This window comes from Lasioglossum baleicum, chromosome 6 (genome assembly GCF_051020765.1).
Source record: "Lasioglossum baleicum chromosome 6, iyLasBale1, whole genome shotgun sequence".
NCBI classification, from domain to species: Eukaryota; Metazoa; Arthropoda; class Insecta; order Hymenoptera; family Halictidae; genus Lasioglossum; species Lasioglossum baleicum.
The window spans coordinates 9,517,583-9,537,369 of record NC_134934.1 but is presented as its reverse complement, the minus strand read 5'-3'; the positions used below and the strand labels follow the sequence as shown (position 1 = coordinate 9,537,369).

Here is a 19,787-nt window from a genome sequence, read left to right as displayed (position 1 = left end):
CCTGTTTCCTTATATAACAGTTGAGCTTTTCACAATTTATAGAATACAGACAAATTTAATAATGTTAAAACTGTTTAGAATAATGGTATGGCAATTTTTAGTGGCGCCTCAGACTCGCCATTCGAGTGCAAAGGGTTAAATAAACTAATTCTCCTCGCATCTAAAACAAACCTGGAGCCGTTCGGTCCAATTTCAAAAACAGTTTTAATTTTGTCGCTGACTGTAGGTCTGTAAAATTTCAATAATTCAAAAAAGAGTTGAAAATTCAACTTATTTCTCGGTTTTGACGATTATGGATCGTGCGATAGTTCCTCATAAAGCGTCTCTTACGTTTTACAAAACTGTCGACAAGTGTCCGCGGTGGTTACGACAACTCGTATAAATTTCGACCGCATCTCTCGCCGCGTTGAGCGCGAAATTTAAACAAATGAGCGAGATTTGTGCTCGGAAATGAATGTTCGAGAATGGTCCCGTATCGCGGCTGCCTGGCATAAACATTTTTCATCGCGCCACGCTCCGTGTCGGCATCGTAAATTCATCCGAATGAATTTTCCTGGTCGTTTTCGCGTTCTTTTCTACATTACCAACTGAAATTCGAAACGGTAATTATTTTTTTCTCCATCTTTGGTTTTTCTTCCCTGTGGTGCCATTCGGCCTGGTGTGCAACGGCACGCGATAAATTAACGGCTCGCGTTCTAACGAGCTGCATGGATACTAATCGATACTTATCTTCCGTCGTGCCGGCGGAAATTTCTCATTTCATTCCGGAAACGTGGCTGCCGGACATTACCGCGCCCGGTACAGTCGGCCGAAATGAATGGACGACAATAAATCTTGCATCGCGGTTTCGTTCCGATGCAACGGCGCGGCGCGACGGCCGTGTAGGCTGCAGGTGAACTCGCCGGGCTTGCCCTCTCGCGGTCAATCAATTCCGAATCCCCGTGGACACCAACAACTGCTATTCCAAACAAACACGAACGTTATCAGCCGATATATTATTTAACTAACTGGTCGAATCATTCTTTCTCCTTTTTACCTGTTTTCCCCCGGCAAGCATAGCCGAGTGATTCTTTTTTTCTGTTCGTACCGCAATCGAACGGATATCATCACCGGAGTTGGGCAAAATTTAATCAACGATTGACAAATAAAAGACACATATAAGCTTATGAAACATTTTTTTCGAAGATGAACAACGAAGATTTACAAAGAGTTCATCACGTTCTTTATTAACTGATGCCAATTTAGAAAACCAGCTAAGATGTGCAACGTCGACGTGCAACACAAATGTGCACACTATTTTGCAAGTAACTTCGCGTTTCGTCCGCTATAATGGAGATAATACTATTTTCTACGTCACCGTAAAGAGTCGCGACGCGCCCCTCAACAATTTGTTGTCTCAACCAGACGTTCACGAGTAATTCAAGGTCCAGTGTCGGGTGAATTGCGTTGTACATTGCGTGGCCAACCCTCGTCAAGCGAATTTAATTCGAAAGGAAAGCTGGAAAGTGTCCGAACGCCTAAGTGATGTCAGCTACGCGAACGCGCGCCCGGAAGAGCTCCGTCTCTGGCGGCGCAGATAAATTAGTAAAATGAACGAGCAATTTCCGATCGGAGTCCGGCGGCACGGTTTATTCCGATTGCGTTCGAAATCAATTCGGGAACGAGTTTACAAGCCGTTCGAGGAGAAAAGAAACAGTCTGCGTGGAAACATTCGAATCGAATCCCCTTTTTCTTCGAGAGTTCGTGTTATTCTTCGCCGATAGACGCGCGGCGCGGCGCGGCGACGAGAAGTTATTCTATACACGTCCCGTTTTCCGCTGGCCATTCGACGGAACTTCTTGCGTAACCGGAAATGGCTCGGTAAAATCTACGCCGGATATCGTCAGCCATGACCGTAATGCAGATTCGACACACCAATTCGACAAATAATTCACCGTTCTTTCAATTGTCTCCTACAGTTTCCCTTGTGTAGGGGCCAGTCCAGAGTATCGCATTCTTTAAGGAGATGGACTATCCTGAATATGAGCTTTTACTTTATGGAAGTAGTATAATTTATTTATTAATTTCTTTTTAATTTATATCTATTTATATGTATAGTATAACTTATATGTATATTGATGTAACCGGGCCGATTCCTGGAGAGAATCTTGCAGGTCTGTTACAACGACTAAAATTAACTCATTTTTCCATAAATGAACTTGTACCACTTTCAAAAACAACGGCTCGTATCTACAGTGCTGTGAATAATTACGAAGTCAACGTCAATTTTATTTATATTTGTTTTCATTCACGTGTACGCATATTTTATTTCGTTGAACCTCTCGTCGTACGATTTTCTACCCAATAATTAGACTACTTGCAATAATTACAATTTATTCATCTTGAGTCCATTTAAATGGCTTGTCACGTACGTAGTCATCGAATGACCTCAGGAATCACCTCATTCAGGGAAGTATGTACAAATTTTTGGGGCACCCTCCATATGTACAAATTTATACGTAAATGTATATTAAATGTACAATATGCTTACACTTTGTATTAAAAAGTTTGTACTACTTTATCACAAATATATGTTATATAGGTATGATCAGTATTTATTGAAACTGTTGAAAAAATGATTAAAAAAATGTGCTTGAGTTTAATATAATATTTACTGTACAGATCTGCTGTTTTCAGAGATTGTTTTAAGGCTAAACAATAAGTAAAACATTCCAGTCGTTACAGTGATATTATCAGAACTCTTAATTTCAATCTGCATTTTTGCCAGAACAGAATATTAAAAAAATGGCAAAGCTGTACGCGATATCACAAATCATACAGTGAGTGTAAAAAGAAATGAAATGTTACAACAACTACAAAACATATATTTTAAATTTCCATTGAGGGCCCAAAGAAAAAAGTTTTAAAAAATGCCGTTTTTATTTCTGCATGTAACCTTGTAAATTATAATTTTTCGTAAATCTTTTTTGTATATAATTTCGTAAACACCAATGCTTCTAATTCATTATAAAAAAAAAACCAGGTTGTTTGGTACAATTAGAATAAAGTTATTCTGTTTTAAAGGGCGTACGAATACTTTTCACACCCACTGTAACACTACGAACGCTGTAACACTGGAACGCTGCCGTATTTACTTCGTTTCGGCCACAATAAATTCAATAATCCGCGAAATGTGTCCCCTAATCCGGCCTTTGGCGAACGGTCGTTGAAAATGAAAAGCTGCAGAAATAACCGCAATCTCTAATTGTGGGAGATCCTGCAGTATTGGCGTGTAATAGGGACGCTCGCGTCGTTCATTTCGAAAGCAATCGTTCGTGCTGTTTTATCGAGCGTCAACTGTCCGGTTAAATACGTGTCGACTGGCCTGGCTGAATGGTCCTCCGGATTGCTAATTAGTTGTCTGGTTCAGTCACGTTTCGCATCTCGAGACGTGTCTCTTCGTTTGGCAAGCTGATACGGTCAGAGGAACGGACTTGTGGTTTGGGCGTAAGTTCCAATAGCATCGGCGGGGGTTCCGCTGCCAATTCGATGACAATAGATTCAATGGAATAATAGAACGATTTGCGATCTAGTTTCGACCGCGAAAGGGGATACCCTTGTATTAAGAATACGCTACATTCACCGGCAAAAGTATACTTTCGTATGGATTTTTCCATGATTAACTTTTTTTAATCGTACACATCAATTAGTCAATCTTGATTAAAACTTTAATTGATTAATGCCAGACTCTGCCTCATACAGACCATGAAAGTAAGTGACGTTCTGAATCAATAAACTGCTTGATATAACATTTTCTTGAGAAAAAAACACTTGTAGCTAATCCCCTACTGAATTATTTGAATTTTCTATTGATAAACATGATAATTTAAATGTGAAAAGAATGCAATGGATATTAGACAATGAATTTTTAGATTTTTGTCCACAGGGTGCTGCACTGTGTGTCGTAGAGGTTCGGACACGTTTTGGTTTGTAACTAAACAAATTTTTAACAAAGAAATTTATACCGTTGGAAAGGTATAGTTGCCAGCTACATTTTCTCTGGAGAAAGTATGACTCGTTGTGCAAAATATCTTTCGTTGGAGTATCTCTCGGATGTAATATAAGTATTGTAAAAATTAATTTTTGATGTGGAAAAAAATTTGTTTCATTTCATTGTTGCACTGTAACTCCATTATATCGAAGATATCAAATATACAACTGGTGTTCGTAGTCGCACTTGCGCAATTATAACAATGACGCATGCAAATTTTCATTCATTTAATATTTTTTTGTATACACACAAGGAGAAACAAAAGTTTCAACAATAATCGCCCGGCGGGCCGCGTATTGGCCAGGCCTGATCCAGAGAGACATGTGAACGAACAATTCGTATTGATCGAAGAATACAGGATGTCTCAAAAATGTCCTTCCTTGAAAGGGATGATTCCCGAGGTCATTTAAAGCACTTTTCTCCTCTGCGAAAATGCTCACCGTGGCTTTGTTGAAGAATTATTAACGAAAAACACGGACCAATCAGTGCACGGCTAAAGCTGAGCGTGGTGTTGCCATTGGCCGAGCCGAAATCCGTTCAAGGTAGCCGCGCTCCGATTGGTCCGTGTTTTTCGTTAATAATAATAATAATAGATTACAACGAAATCATCAATGAAGTTTTATAATCGTAAAAAAGCTTGCAGAATGGTTGATTATTTTCAAATATTAATGAACCATATCAATTCATACAATAACGAAATGAAATCTGTGCGAAAGTCCTCAGAATTTACAAAATTTCCTTAAAACGCTTGAATATCGCCCACGAAGTTTTATAATCGTAAAAAAGCTTACAGAATGATTGATTATTTTCAAATATTAATGAACCATACCAATTCATACGATAACGAAATGAAATCTGCGCGAAAGTCCTCAGAATTTACAAAATTTCCTTGAAACACTTGAAAATCGCTAATGAATGAACGCTGTTTCAATGCATATTGAAGAACGCAAAGCGTGCTACAGAACCTCTTAACTTTCGGTGAAGAATAGTAGTTCACGGCTGTACAAATAAAAAAGAAAAACCAAATACACCAGTGCGAATCGTCCAATTAAAAAATTCGTAGGTTTGTACGTTGTTAAAAGACCTTTGAAACCAGCAAAACGCGTTAAATCTCCCTTAATCTGGCGTACACAGCGTCATGTATCATTTCGAACAAAATCCCCGACATCCATGTCAAAAAATGATCGATTCGCGGTGAAATGACTTGAACAGGAAAAATCTGGGTGCCGGAAAGAATTTCGGTATTAATCTGATGACCGCGGGATAACACGATTTCCCCAGAGGACGGAGTCGCGTATCCGGTTAAACGCAAAGGTAATTAGACTGGCCGAAACTCGGCTTAATTGAAGAGCAGGCGACAGCTAACTGCAAGACATTGCTAGCAGCGCCGTCCATTGTGCTCGGTCCAAAGCTCTCGGAAAGCTCTCGCGAGAACGTGCTTTGGTGCCCTTTCACCCCTGCCCTGCCCATTTGCTTCAACCTACTAACCGGCCTTCTCTTCCTGTTAACGGCCGTTAGTTCTAACCCTGTGACAAACTTGGCCAGACCTGGTTCGATATATGTGCCAGGGTTAAATGGTAACTAATTGCCGAAATAGGAGCCGTATGGCGTACGCTTAGCCTGCCCGAGATTAGGTGTGTGCGTTGGGGACACCCTAATCTCAACGGTATTCGCCGTATTTTATCTCGTTTACACCCATTGCCATTTCCTTCACAATTATTGCATAATTTGTTTGTAAAATCACATCGCAAACATGGATTACGAACGCCAAACTTCATTACTTTCAACATTCCACATAAACTAACATGTACAGTAAGGAGCATAACTGATTCCACATACTTTAAATCGGAACAACTTTTTTATGAATGGACCAAACGACTTCAATTTCTCTGTGAGGCTAGAAGAATTAGTTTAGTAAATGACGTCTAATAAATATGTTGAAAAAATGCGTTTGGACGGAATTGTGAAGAACAATAGTAAAAATTGATTTCTACAACTTTTTTAGCTGGCCTAATAACGAAAATTTTAAAAATGTGTTTTGTTAACTGGTACAAATTATATACGCTCTGAAAATTTCATTGAAATTGGTTAATTGGTTTGCGAATTATAAACGATCAAAATTCGTAATTTCTAGTGTACCATAAAGTGGCAAGTTTTACCATTTTTGATCGTTTATAATTCGCAAACCAATTAACCAATTTCAATGAAATTTTCAGAGCATATTGAAGTCGTTTGGTCCATTCATATAAAAGTTATTCTGATTTATAACCTAATTTTACATTAATTTTGAAAGGGGTGACTGCTGAGGTGATTTGAAGTAAGTTTTTCCTTTGAGAAATTGATCTCCGCGGCTTCGAAAAACACAGACCAATCAGAGCGTGGCTCACGCTGAGTCAGGCGCTGGCATTGGCCGAGCCGAAGTCTGTCCGTTAATAGCCGCACTTTGATTTGTCCGTGTTTTTCGTCGATAACTTCTGAACAAAGCCGCGGAGAACATTCTTGTAAAGGGAAAAGTTACTTCGAATGACCTCTGGAATCAACTCCTTTAAGTACAACAATTTTGGAGGTATTCCTTGGAAGTATTGCAAAAGAACAATGCAAAGTATGTGCTTCAATTTATAAATATTCACGGCACCGTAATTGCCGCGAGATAACAGGGGAACGAAATGTAAACGATCGAGCGAGCCAGAAGAAGCTCAAGCTTAACGTCTATTGTTAAAGCGGGAAGAATAGGAGAGTTAGAGAAAAGGTAGATAGCAAGTGAAGATAATTCTGAAAAAGTTCCGAGGAGCAGTAGAACTATCGAAAGGAAAGGTTGGTTTTCCTTTTCGTGTCTTATCTTGCGACTGAAAGAAGCAATAGAAGAGACGGCAAGGACACAAGCGGACCGGAAACCGTGTCAACGAGGTCAAGTGTCCAGTCGATCGGAGTGACCCTCGTTAAAAGACTTTAATTCGAGAAACTAAGGCCTGCCGATACAGTGGCGGAGAATGTGTACTATCGCGGTCGCGACTGGAGTGTCGATTTCCTACTACTTCTTAACAGGGAAGCCCTGGGCAACTCGATATGTTCTCTGGTTTTCAATTATCGTAACTCTTATTGCAGTTGATCGCTCTAACCTGTTTATTTATACGTCATTCACTACTTATTTCTTGTATTAGTACTCTGTGCCATGAAAACTGCAATCACGTACAGGGTGTCACAAAATTATTTGTCGTGGACACCATAGCGCGATTCTACACCCCCGATTTAGTCGAAAAACCAACATTTTTTTAAAGGATTAAGATTTCTAAAATTTTTATACCAAAATTTTCTTTTAAGAGCTAAGATTGTAGATTTTAAAAGAAAATTTTGGTATAAAAATTTAAAAAAATCTTAATCCTTAAAAGAATTGTTGGTTTTCTAACCTTGTTTTTCACGTTCAAGGTCAATTTTGCGGGTGATTTCTTACGTAATTTTGTGACACCGTGTATATATGAGATAGGCTCAAAATATAGGAGTTCAAGTAAAAGAGGTACACAGCACATTTTAAACTTTTTTATTCAAACAAAGAGATTTTTGAAAATTATATGCTATTCAAATATGATATAGGAGATCAAAGTTCAAATATAGAAGACTCGTATCAAACATAGAAGATCTGGCAACCCTACGTAGAAGTTCGAACAGAACTTTTGTAAAACCCAAAGGTAAGCGTTTATTTCGATCCGTGGTTTTAATTGGTTCCGAAAGGTATGTGTTTGAGCCAAAGGTTCATTGACTCTCGTCGAAAGGGGCAAACACGGAGGAGGTTACTAGGATTGTCCCAAAAATACCTATGCAGCGAATGACATTCCTGGATGTATTATCCTCTTTAAATGGTAGTGCAACCGATGACGTGGTCGTCGTGTTCAACCGGTTTCGGGAGCAAAGAAAAGAGTCCGGGGAACAATGCCAGAGAAATCGTTCTTTCTGTTGATGCCCATACTCGGATTAACTTCAGTTTGTTCAAGTTCCATAGAAATAGCGTTAGCGCGTCCTACCTTGTAAAACGGGCGAGCCAGTTTCTGAAACTTTTATAAAATCTCGCTCTTCCAGAAGCGAATTTAAACTGACTCCCTCCGGAATCACGGCACGACTGTGATTAATAGACTCCGAATCTTTTTGCGAAATAAAAGCTTTTGTACAGGGTGTGAAGAATTGATTTTGGGTACCATTGGTGCACCCTACATCTTCGGATCGACGAAGATCTGCAAAAAAGTTGCCGCAAAATTGTCCTTGACCTTGAATTTCACGGTCAAAATTTTCTTATTGCTTGTTGCGTAGAATGTAATGCAATAAAAAAATTTTGAAATAACATTCGCATCGTTATTTTAATAGTTTGTAAGACAGTATCCCGAAAAAAGGAAATTAAATATTAAAGACAAGATGTCAGGAAAATTGAAATTAAATTTTGGAGACCAGAAATCACACGATATTAGCACACTACTAATATTTGAATAGTAAGACCTGGACTGCCACTTTTAAATTAAATAATATCGAATGTAATTTAATTTTTCATTTCTATAATTAATAATTACTTTCGCAATTGATTGATTGATTGATTGCAATTTTCATTGAGGGGCCAAATAAAAAAGTTTCAAAAAATGCCTTTCTTATTTTTGCGTGTAACCTTGTAAATTATAATCTTTCGAAAATCTTTCTTGCATATCATTTCGTAAACTGATGCTTCTAATTGATTCTAAAAAATCAGGTCGTTTGGTACAATTACAAAAAAGTTATTCTGTTTTAAAAAGCGTTTGAACACTTTTTACACTCACTGTGTATTCATCCCTAATTTCTTTAATCTGAAATAGTACACACCTTTAAAATCGTCTATTTTTCTTAGATTTATAATATTTTCCGTACATCAATATTTTTCCTTGAAATCGTGATTCATCAATAGTGTGTTTCCGATTCGGAGAACAACGCTGAAAGTATGTTAAGCTGCAGCCGCATGCAGATCCTGTTACAGGATGAAATGTAACACATTTTTCTGGAACTCACACCGCTGCCATTTTCCTTCTGTATCCTCTCTAGCAAGCCATATTTTTCTCTCATAACTGTGTCACGAGAAAATGGTTCATTCTTCTAGAATCTAGAAGAAAGGAGAACGAGTGTAGAAGACGTTTCAATCTTATTCCATACTAGGAGCAAACCGGCTATGATGTTTGTAATGCGTGCTTTTCTCTCCCCTGACTCCCTTCCCCTTTAACTCTCACATATCAGTCTATGGTCTGTTCTATTTCTGTTCCATCCCCTGATGTTCAACTGATCAATCGTGAAACTAGCCCGCCTTCGATACAGTAATCAGTAGACTGCGGATCTTTATGCACAATAAAAATTGTTTGCATTAATCGCAAGACATAGTAACGAAGCACATCACATATGAGTTTTGATAAAAGTTTAATGAGCAAATAATTGAAAACAAAAAAAGGTTCCGTCTGTTTGATTAATATTTCAGCGTTCTTATCATTTCGGATTTTTCTGTTTCAGCAAAATTATCTCATGAAATTTGGATACCTGCCCCAGTCGGATTTAGAGACCGGAAACCTTAGGACGGACGATCAGCTCAGGGACGCCATTAAAAATTTACAGGTGAGTGAAATGTTTCGTGGAATAGTTTTATACTTCAAAAGATCGGCATCGAGACGTGTGTCGAATACGAGACGTGACTCCTCGCCCGTTGTAAATTAAATGTGCAAGGAATAAATTGTATATGGTAGACGAAAAGTGTGGAGAGAATACGGTATTCGACGTCGCGTTCACATTTTTCATACCCATTTTTCTGAGCACACCCGATGCATCTTTAATGCCTCGTTTGCTGTAATATTTTTTCCGTTTGCTAAAGGAACGAACGAATTGAAATGTCTACGAATATTTATACTAAATCTGCCGAGCGCTAAAAGCGATTCTATGTTTTTGCTTACGAAAATCACGAGACACTATTTATTTAGGTTCCGTGCAATTTTACCACGCTTATATTAACTTGCCATGTTGTTGTATGCATCAAATCTTGTAATCGAATTTTGAACCTCTTCCCATAGTCCAATCTTGCTGAAATTTTGTATACACACTTGCTTCCGATGACAACAAAAGTAGAAAATAGAATATTTAAAAAAAACTTTTTAAAATCCACGCTTATATTAAAATTCACTAAAAAGGAGAAAATAAGTTTTTTCCTGGTCCTCCATAAAATACCGAATCCAGTTAAATTTCTTCTGTTATAAAATTAGTGTCGGAATGGATAGAAAAATTTAATATAAATTTAAATAAAACCATGACCATATTGACTATGAATAAAAGCGTGGAGCGCCCATGAAGATTACGTCAATATAGTTTAGCGCTCCACGCTTTCATTTTTATAGTCACTAACGTCATGATTTTATTTAAATTTATATTAAACTTTTCTATCTATTCCCTCACTAATTTTATTACAGAATAAATTTTGAACTAACTGCTTAAAATTTTGGGGAGAAATATTATTAATCATTTAACTGGATTCGGTATTTTATGGAGAACCAGCGAAAAAAATAATTTTCTCCTTTTCAGTGCATTTTAACATAAGCGTGGTTTCTAAAAAGTTTTTTTTTTATATATTTTTATAACAATATGTGCTTGGATAAAGAAATTTATCAAATCAATTTCGATGTAAGCAACTTCGTAATTTCAATAATTGTCAAATTAAAAATATAAAACCGGTCATTTCACCGGCATTGGCAGGTTTAGTGTTAAAGAATAATGATTTACGAGTTGCAATAGGGGATCCCTGGGGTAAGTTTTGTTCCGATCATTATTTATAATAAAAAAGGAGATGAACGCGCGATTCGTTTTCAGTTGTTTTTGTTATAAAAGTAGGTAAAGACACTCTGTCGTGCACATTTCTGATTACAGACTTTTGCATTTAATAATTAATTTTAAAACCGTTCGATCATCCGAACAGTAGAAGGGGAAGATAGAGCGGGGAGACAATTCTCAATCTGGCGACTTTGGACGTAACTAGTGACTTCTTGAAAGTATTAAACAAACAATATACAATAATGTGCTCGAGTTTGCAAATATTTACAGTACTGTAGGGATTAGAAACAGACTATTGTGTCGAATGAACATTTCGTTAACCGTGCCGGTGGACTTTCCATTTACAGAAATCGGATCGGTTAGATCAAACGTCAAATAATCCGTTCGCCAGTGAAATGGCTAAATTGTGATTCCTCGCAAAAAAAAGCGTGGCGCTGCATCGAATACGAGATTAGACTAGCGGAAACATTTGAATGTGACTCTGTCGTTGAGTTTCCATTTCGTTTGGATGATCCTTTCGATCGATCCATTGGGACAATGTAACTTTGACGGCCGGAAAAAGCGGAAATGGTGGAAAAACGAGCACAAATACACAATCGGGAAAAAGCGACGCATCGCTCGTTTGCCGTGAATTTACATGAAAATGGAGCTCGTTAGGAGCAAACGTGCATGGACGTTCAACGATAGTAATACTTTCTCGAACCTCCCTAACGAATTGGCATCGAAATGGAATCTCGGGATGGGTCCTCTAATTTAGAGACGAGCTTTCAAAGAAATCTTTGGTACAGTATGTTTGGTTTGAGGCGGCACTCTCGAAAATATCTCGAGAAATATTATATAAATCATACAACAATATGTTTCAAATGAAAGTCCTATTTACAGTTAAAGAAGACAATAACTTCTTATATTATATATTATACTATACGATTTGAACTTTTTTGGGAAGCTAGAGAAATTAGTTTACTACAGGATGTGACAAGACATTTTTGCAAAAATTGCCATTGATCGGAATTGTAGAAAAAATACTAGAAGTTGCATTTCACAACTTGCAGCATTTTTACTACAATTCCGATCAATTGCTATTTTTGAAAAAAATTTGTTCACATCCTGTAGTGAACTAATTGCTCTAGCTTCCCATAAAAGTTCAAATCGCATAGTACAATACATTTATGATAAAGATGTAGACCTTTAGTACTAAAAATGCGAAACAGTGAAAACATTTAAAGAAATTAAAAATATATTGTTGCGTTACCTTCGATTCATTAAAACGATTTAAAACAGAAACAAATGTCCATGTGGCTTTTCTATCGTGCAATTAATGCAGATGATTTCTATTTCGTATAAAAGTCTGCAGTTCTGTGACGTTTCAGCGAAGTTTTCACAATAAATAATGAGAATTTTTCAACAGTAAATAATAAGAATGTTTTAACAATAATCATTTCATTGTTTTCATAGTTTTTTAATCTACGATTTCTTACACAATTTCTGTCACAAGTTCTTACGAGGGCCCTACTACCATTTCGTAGAATTGCTGCGCGGAAATTGGCTTCATATGGCACTTCGCCCGAATAAAATTGAGTCGCGTACGCGGAGAATGTTCAGGATACAAGTATAAATTTCGGAATATGGGTAATAGAAAAACAGTTATCGATATAGATGTAACGATAGAAAGTGCCGGTTTATGGTAACTGGGGCGTGCTCGCGCTCTATGACCTTCCCGTTGCTACTGACACCGAGTCCTTTAGACCTCTGTTACTTTTATAGCTCTGCGAATTATAATCCATCGAATCGCTTTGAGAATGTGTTCCCAGTAGTATAAAAATTGGGAAAATGTAACAAACCTATTACATACTTTCTTAACCCGGCGTTCGTAAGGTGGGGTCTCACGGACCCACCGAAATAATATATTGTATTATAGAAATAAATACCTTTTTCATAATTATAAGATTAGGTATTGCTTAAGAGGCTTGCAATTTATCAGAGTAAAAACGCAGATCCACGAAATTAAATTTTTATTATTCAAAAATACTGAACTAATGAAACATCTTTACAATGTTACAATCTAATCTAAAATCTCTAGGGTCTATGAGACCTCACCTAACTAACACCGGGTTAACTCTTTAAACTGGCCCTTTCTAAGTGTCCTCTTACTCATTCACTCGTCCAAAATATTTCATTGTACGATGATTATTAAAATTTGAAATAGTACTAGTAGCAATAACAGTAATAATATTTATTTACAGTACTCCTTCAACAGAGTGAAATATGGTGGAATTAAAAACAGTGAGCGGAAATAAAGCGAAATGAAGTAAATAATAGAAATAAAAGAAAGGAAATAGAGATTTATGAAAGCAATTTATAAAATATATTTTGTAACTGTGGACCATTTTTTAAATTAGAGATTTGGAGGCGTTCCTGCGACTGGTAACATCGATGACGCTACAGTAGAATTAATGAAACTTCCCCGATGTGGACTTCCGGATGAACCGGATCCTAGGTACACAAGAATGAGGCACAAACGTTACACGATCCATGGACAGCAGTGGCAGCATCGGAATTTGACGTGGAGGTCAGTGACAAACATTTTATGCTAATTTTTAAGTCATTTCATAGCGCCGGCATATATCTAATTATTTTCATAAAATTAAATATCTTTGTTCGAGGTGTTTCAAATTTTCCTCTACTATTAGCCCAAGTTTGTGAAATCTTGATGAATTTTGCAACAATCTTGGATGATTTAAGTTGGAAAAGGAAAAATGAGATTATATAGAACACATAGTTCGAAACAACGTGTAATCGTAGTTTTGTAAATTAGAAATGTGTTTAATTAAACTCGTCACTCACTTAAACACAAGTTGAAAGTAGATAGCAGTTCCTAGTATCGAACTTATCACTTAAGATAAACGGTTACATAATCTAAGTAGGTTCAAAAAATCAGTTTTGTAGAAGCATATCTGCATAAATATGCGATTAAAGTGATGTAGCAATTAGTAAAGAGATCGTAAATGTAGCCATCCTGCCTCGAGCTATGCTCACATTGAAGCAACGTCGAGCAACAATCAAGCTTCCTCTTTTATTCGGTGAAAATTGCTCGATATTGCTTCAGTGTAGTTTGACTAATAAGATACAACTACCACAATAATTAGACAGCGGATTGTATGCATTTATAACAAAAAAAATGAGAAGGTGTAATTTAGAATTGCAATCAAATTAGAAGAATTTCAATGTACTGTTATATTATTTTCAACACATTAAACATATTAAGAGAAGAAATAAATTTCTATTGCACTGCAGGTTGTTGCAATTCGAGTAGGAAATATCTATTTTGCATAAAGATCCGCTGTCTAATGACAATATAAACGTGGCCATCTGTGGCGGGAACTTAAAAATTGATATTGCAGTTAAAAAATTCGGAAAAAATTCACACTCGTGTATGCGATCAGGTAGAACTTCCATGAATTTTTTCGTAATTTGTCGTCGAGAAATCGAGAACAGGAGAAATAGAGAAATAATTCACCCTGCAACTATCGTTGTGGTGGGCTTGAAACTTGTCACAGAAGGTTTTCCTTGGAGCCTTTGACCTCTTTATTCTGCTACACTTAGAGTCGTCAGATTAAGAGTTGTCTATGCACTCTACCTTCCCCTTCTACGACACCATTCCCCACGCGTTCGCCGCGGCCTGGTCACGTGACGCGTTCCTTCTCATGTAGCAACTCTGACTACACCCTTTACGGAGTTTTCAAGGATACAGGTTCGGATTTAACCTTGGTACGTACACGAGAATTGCAAGGGTTCGAGAAATGACAAATCACGTCTCGCTAATGCACATTTGGTGCCTCTACGTAGTCTTAATCGCTAGATAAAGGATCAATCTAGGTTGCATAGTCGCTAAGGTGGCCTACTTTTGCGTTTTCGAGGCGTAATTTGTATTATTCGGCTGCATGTAGCGGAGTTCGAGAAGCATTATGGCGGCGCGACAGTGCTGCCGCCTATCGTGGCTGTCGAGCGACAGTCACTTGCTGCCGAATAATGCAAATTACGCCTCGAAAACGCAAAAGTAGGCCATCTTAGGGACCGTGCGCGCTAGATTGATCTATTATCTAGCGATTGTGACTACGTAGGGGCCCCAAATGTGTATTAGCGAGACGTGATTCGTCATTTCCCGAACCCTTGCAATTCTCGTGTACGTATACAGTGTCTAGCGATGTGAGTGTACCACCACACTCTTGCTGGACCAACACCCTTAACCCCTTAACCTACAACTACTGACATAGCCCGTAGTACGATGATCGGGCTTGTTTACGTTTTCGGCCAGAATTTTTGTAAAGTAAATCGTAGGTTAAGTGGTTAAGAAGGTTCCAACGTGACAAATCAAAAGCACTTCCGTTCCAAACCTATGGTAACGTCCCCGCGAGTGCATCAGACGCCCGTGTTCCTCACGGCTGATTAAATATGCTTATTCTTCTGCACGTCCCCAATCACCGGCTAAAGACTGTCCCGTTCCAAAAGCAACGTAGTCCTCTGCCAAGACGCAAGGAAACCCGCAAAACTGTCCGAGTCGTTAGGTTGTCCAGGTTGCAGCCAATAGTCAACTAAGCTTTTTCCGGTTCCCATCGAGAACAAAGGACGAAGGCTAGCAACCGGGCACGGCAGAGAGTTGGCAGTTTCTGCACACGTCGCGAATCAGCCCGATTATCACGGTTGGCTGTCCGCGCGGTCTGTAACTGCATCATCCCCGAATGAGACGCGGAAAGGGAGACATCCAAATGCCAAGTAAACGGATCCGCGAGCGCGCGGATTCGCCATTGGCCGGCGACCAACAATGTCGATGACATTTCCGTGTAGTTAGCGCCGCGTTTCCACAGAATTTTAGCCAACCCGCCTTTCCCCGATCTCCACGCAACGACGACTGGCAATTAGCAAAGCAGACGCTGCCCTGTGTCTTGAACAGGTAGCTGCCACGCGTACACGCACGGATTATATCAGCTCTTGGAACGACTAACGCTGACACCGGACTTTCCCGCTTCCGGCGATGAATGCGCGTCTTGCCTACGTGTTCTCGTTTGCGAACCCTTTCCGTCGACGAAAGTTCATTACCGAGGAATACGATGAGTAAAAAGTTTCACCCGCTGGTCGCGGACTTAATGCTCCTACCACCTGGTTCACGTGCACTGGTTCTCGGAGCGAAATGCTTGTCATTGATAGATAGAGTGCGAGGAAACACACACGCACATACACAATTGTTGGGACGGTGGTGCTCACTTAGGTGAGACTTTCCGGTTGGCTCCCTCCCAAGATTCTGGCACCTGTTTTTCTACTAGTTCTGATGTGCTGAATACGAATACCAGTCTCGTTTTCGGTGGAGATTACAACGGGCCCAGATATTTGCAACACAGAAATTCTTATTAGGACATTGAAGTCTAAGTATAAGTGCGCATCTGTGACACAGTCACAGGTTATAACTGCATCTGTTACAGATAGACAAATGGGTTCGTCTCTTTTCTTGCATCAGCCCCTACAAAACCTAACCCAAACCAAGACAGCACAGTACAGTATTTTATCGATAATTGTCGGGTCTGTCCAGGGACAATTATCCGCCAGGAATACTATTTTTTGACTTTTGCCGAACGTAGAAAGGGACAGCGGAGCTCGAGAGAGGCCTCGGTCGCCTAGAAGTGTAAACACAACTAATCCACGACAAAACTTCTTTATTTTTCATTATTTATTGATGGGACTTTGACTAACATATTCGTGGCATTTTTCTAATGAAAATGATACCAAATATGATATAATTCCAATTATATTTACTTGTGTAATGAACGATGAAAGTTTTCGACGCAAAGGACAGCGTATGGGAAAGAAAGAGACGCGGAAAGTCGCAGTGGAAGATTAGAAAAATTCAACAATATTATGGTTTTTTTAAATGTAAAAAATCTATTAAAGGGATGCAGTGAATTTTTATTAAACTCCTGCTGTCCAAACTCGTTGCTAAATATCATTTTAATTAGAAAATCGAGGCAAATGCGATGGTAAATATTTGCAATATTAGAGTAGCGAAAATTTATGAGCAGAGATTTTGTCACGAGAGCCCTTGCAGGGTTAAATTAAATGACGATGTAAATATGATGCTTACACTCGACCGGGAAAATATAAATATTCTTTATCGATTTCACTTTGGAAGCTTCATCGCGTGCCTAATTGATGTCACAAGGCAAGGGGTTTGGGAAAAGATCGTGTGACTCATTCGCTAAGAAGGGTCGCAAATTGCCTGAGCCCGATTTGGGTGGAACCACTGACTACGCTATAGGCTTGAGGAGTAGCTGAAATAATGGATACGTATTTTGTCAGCTGCGGTTACTCTAGGACTGAGGGTTGAAACCACCCTTCGAAGTTCGATGCCAAAGTTCCAACTCGCAATCAGATACGGAAGCAAGAGTTGACCGATTCCTTCTAAACAATTTGGGTTTCAAATGTACAGGGTGTAAAGAAAACAAGTTGCCATAAAATTGTCCCTGACCTTGAACTCCAAGGTCAAATTTTCTTTATTTCATTGTACTCCACGCATCAGGCATTAATCAATTGGGGAGGATGCGGCTCCACTCTGAATACTAATCATTATTTAATGTGTAATTATTAATAATATAATTATTTGTGGATTTAAATCATATTTTACTATCTCGCTTCGTTTCTATCCGTCGTTTCGATAGAGATAAATAATGAATATAAATATAATTTAACTGTGAAATGTTGCATTTTTAAATTACATTTGAAAAGTCCACTTCAGCATTAAAGATGTATTTTTATGCTCCACGAAATTGCTCGGAGGAACTGTTTATACTGTTTAAATTAAATACGAAGCGTTCGACTTTCTAATAACAATTAGTGAATTAAATAATTGTAAGAGGTGAATGATAAATATAATTTAATTGAAATGTTGCATTTTTAAATTACGAAATTGCTCGGAGGAACTGTTTACACTGTTTAAATTAAATACGAAGCGTCCGACTTTCTAATAAAAATTAGTGAATTAAATAATTGTCGTCTTAATGTATTTCTTTGAAGTACGATATTACTAATAATATTACTAATAATTTGGTAAACTCCGTACGAGGTGCAGGGAAAGAACATTCGAGAAAAATTTGACGTTTCCGACCGTGAAACTCTTTCGCTGTTAAATAGAACCGTGAACGGTAACCGGATAATTGAATTTATACTGCGAGTAACGAAGACGCAGAGGAAGTATTCATTTGCTATACTAATTGGACGGTAAACAGTTTCACAGGAAATATTCAGGCCTCGCAACACAACTGAAAGTGGCACGCGATAACGCGGATGAATCTGTATATCCGATTAGGCGACAAAAGAGGCGATAGAAAAACTTAATTGAAGGGGAGCAAGCCGGGCGCAATTAATTTAATTATCTCCGACCAGTCGGTATTACCGGGATATAAGGAAAGTCAAGGCTGCGAACCTTTTCTGGGACTGAATCGGTTGAATGAAGGAATAAAGAGGATATCCGATAAAAGAAGAGAAGCCACGTCGGTAGAAATTCATTTGCTATTGTACGTTTATCGAAGTCTGCGGACGACAAATTAAATATTGGTCCAATCAATAGTTTTTCAAGAGAATATGAAATGCTTTGTATTGCTCGTCTATTTACTCTGTTCATGTGGAATTTATTTTTCAGTTTAATTGCAGGATTATGTCGAGTTACTCGCATATATTTAGTTTTATCCATAAATTAATAACGATCGGATCAATTATACATTTTCTATTGTTATCCGTTGTCTTCCATTGACCACTTACCATTGAAAATCGTCTGTGAATCGTCTGTTCCATTGAAAAAACAAGTGAACAAATAGTTGTTTGGTTAAACGTTTCTTTAAACATATTTCAAAATATAAAAAATGAGAAATCTGTAACTTCATCATCTTTATATTTATAATCGAGACATTTTATAAAAATGTACAATGTCTAATAAACATGTACCATTCTGATCTCCATATTCAGATTTTGCATTCATTCTTCGAAACTCATGTATTCGAAGTAACCAACAAATTAAAAATATTATTTCGCCGCAATAATAAAATGGTACACACGTCGTGTTAAAGGTAAAAGTTAACGCCAAATGGAGGTCCTCTCAAATCATGAATTATCAACATAGAAAAAATCATTAATGATCTTGAAAATTCGAGAAAATTACATTGGAGATTCAAGAGACTGCGGATTTGATGTATTTCTAACAAAAATGACGAATCCAGTTTGAAACAGTAAAAACACAATGAAAAATTGAAAATGCTGTTGCATTATTTTCCACTCGCTATAATATTATTTAGGAAAGAAAAATAGTTTATGTACTTCGCTGTATCTTGCGATTAGTGTACGTAATTTTTATTGCCCATAAAAGTCCGCCGTTAGTTTACGACTGACTACGTATTTAAAATATTGACACGTCTCAGAGTAATAAATAATATTACTAGACAGCGGATTTTATGGATCTGTAACAGAAATAAGTAGGTGTAATTTAAAACAGTAAAAACATTAGACGAATGTAAGAATACTGTTATATTATCTTCAACACATTGAACATATTAAGAGAGAAAATAAATTTCTAAGTCGCTCCAGTTGGTCGCAAATCGGGTAGAAAAAATTTGTATTTTGCATAAAGATCCGCTGTCTAAATATTACCAAAAATTGCCATTTCGTACGAAACGAATAAAATCGTATATCGGCGGGAAAAGTCAAGATCCGTCGATACAGCAGTTCCCTGTTATTCTAGTAAATTACCTGTCGTCGGTACATCTGCGATACCGATCACGTACGTCGATGTATCTCGTGGCGCCCCCGAGAATGCGCGTCGCATAATCCCGAGGAAGGAATCCCGCGAAATTTAAGGGCCATTAGCGCCTCCGAAAGTCTCATATAATAGGAATTCACTACGCTG

The 19,787-nt window shown here is 38.0% G+C and overlaps 1 protein-coding gene across 2 annotated transcripts in view; it reads left to right on the top strand.

Moving 5' to 3' along the window:
• Mmp2 (Matrix metalloproteinase 2) overlaps nucleotides 1-19,787 on the top strand; it is a 187,833-nt gene that overhangs the window by 49,789 nt on the left and 118,257 nt on the right. For both annotated transcript variants that reach the window (XM_076426243.1, XM_076426242.1), the window contains 2 exons: nucleotides 9,542-9,643; nucleotides 13,243-13,412. In XM_076426243.1, the coding sequence (XP_076282358.1) occupies nucleotides 9,554-9,643; nucleotides 13,243-13,412 (260 nt within the window). In that variant the 5' untranslated portion in view covers nucleotides 9,542-9,553. The remainder of the gene's footprint in view (nucleotides 1-9,541; nucleotides 9,644-13,242; nucleotides 13,413-19,787) is intronic.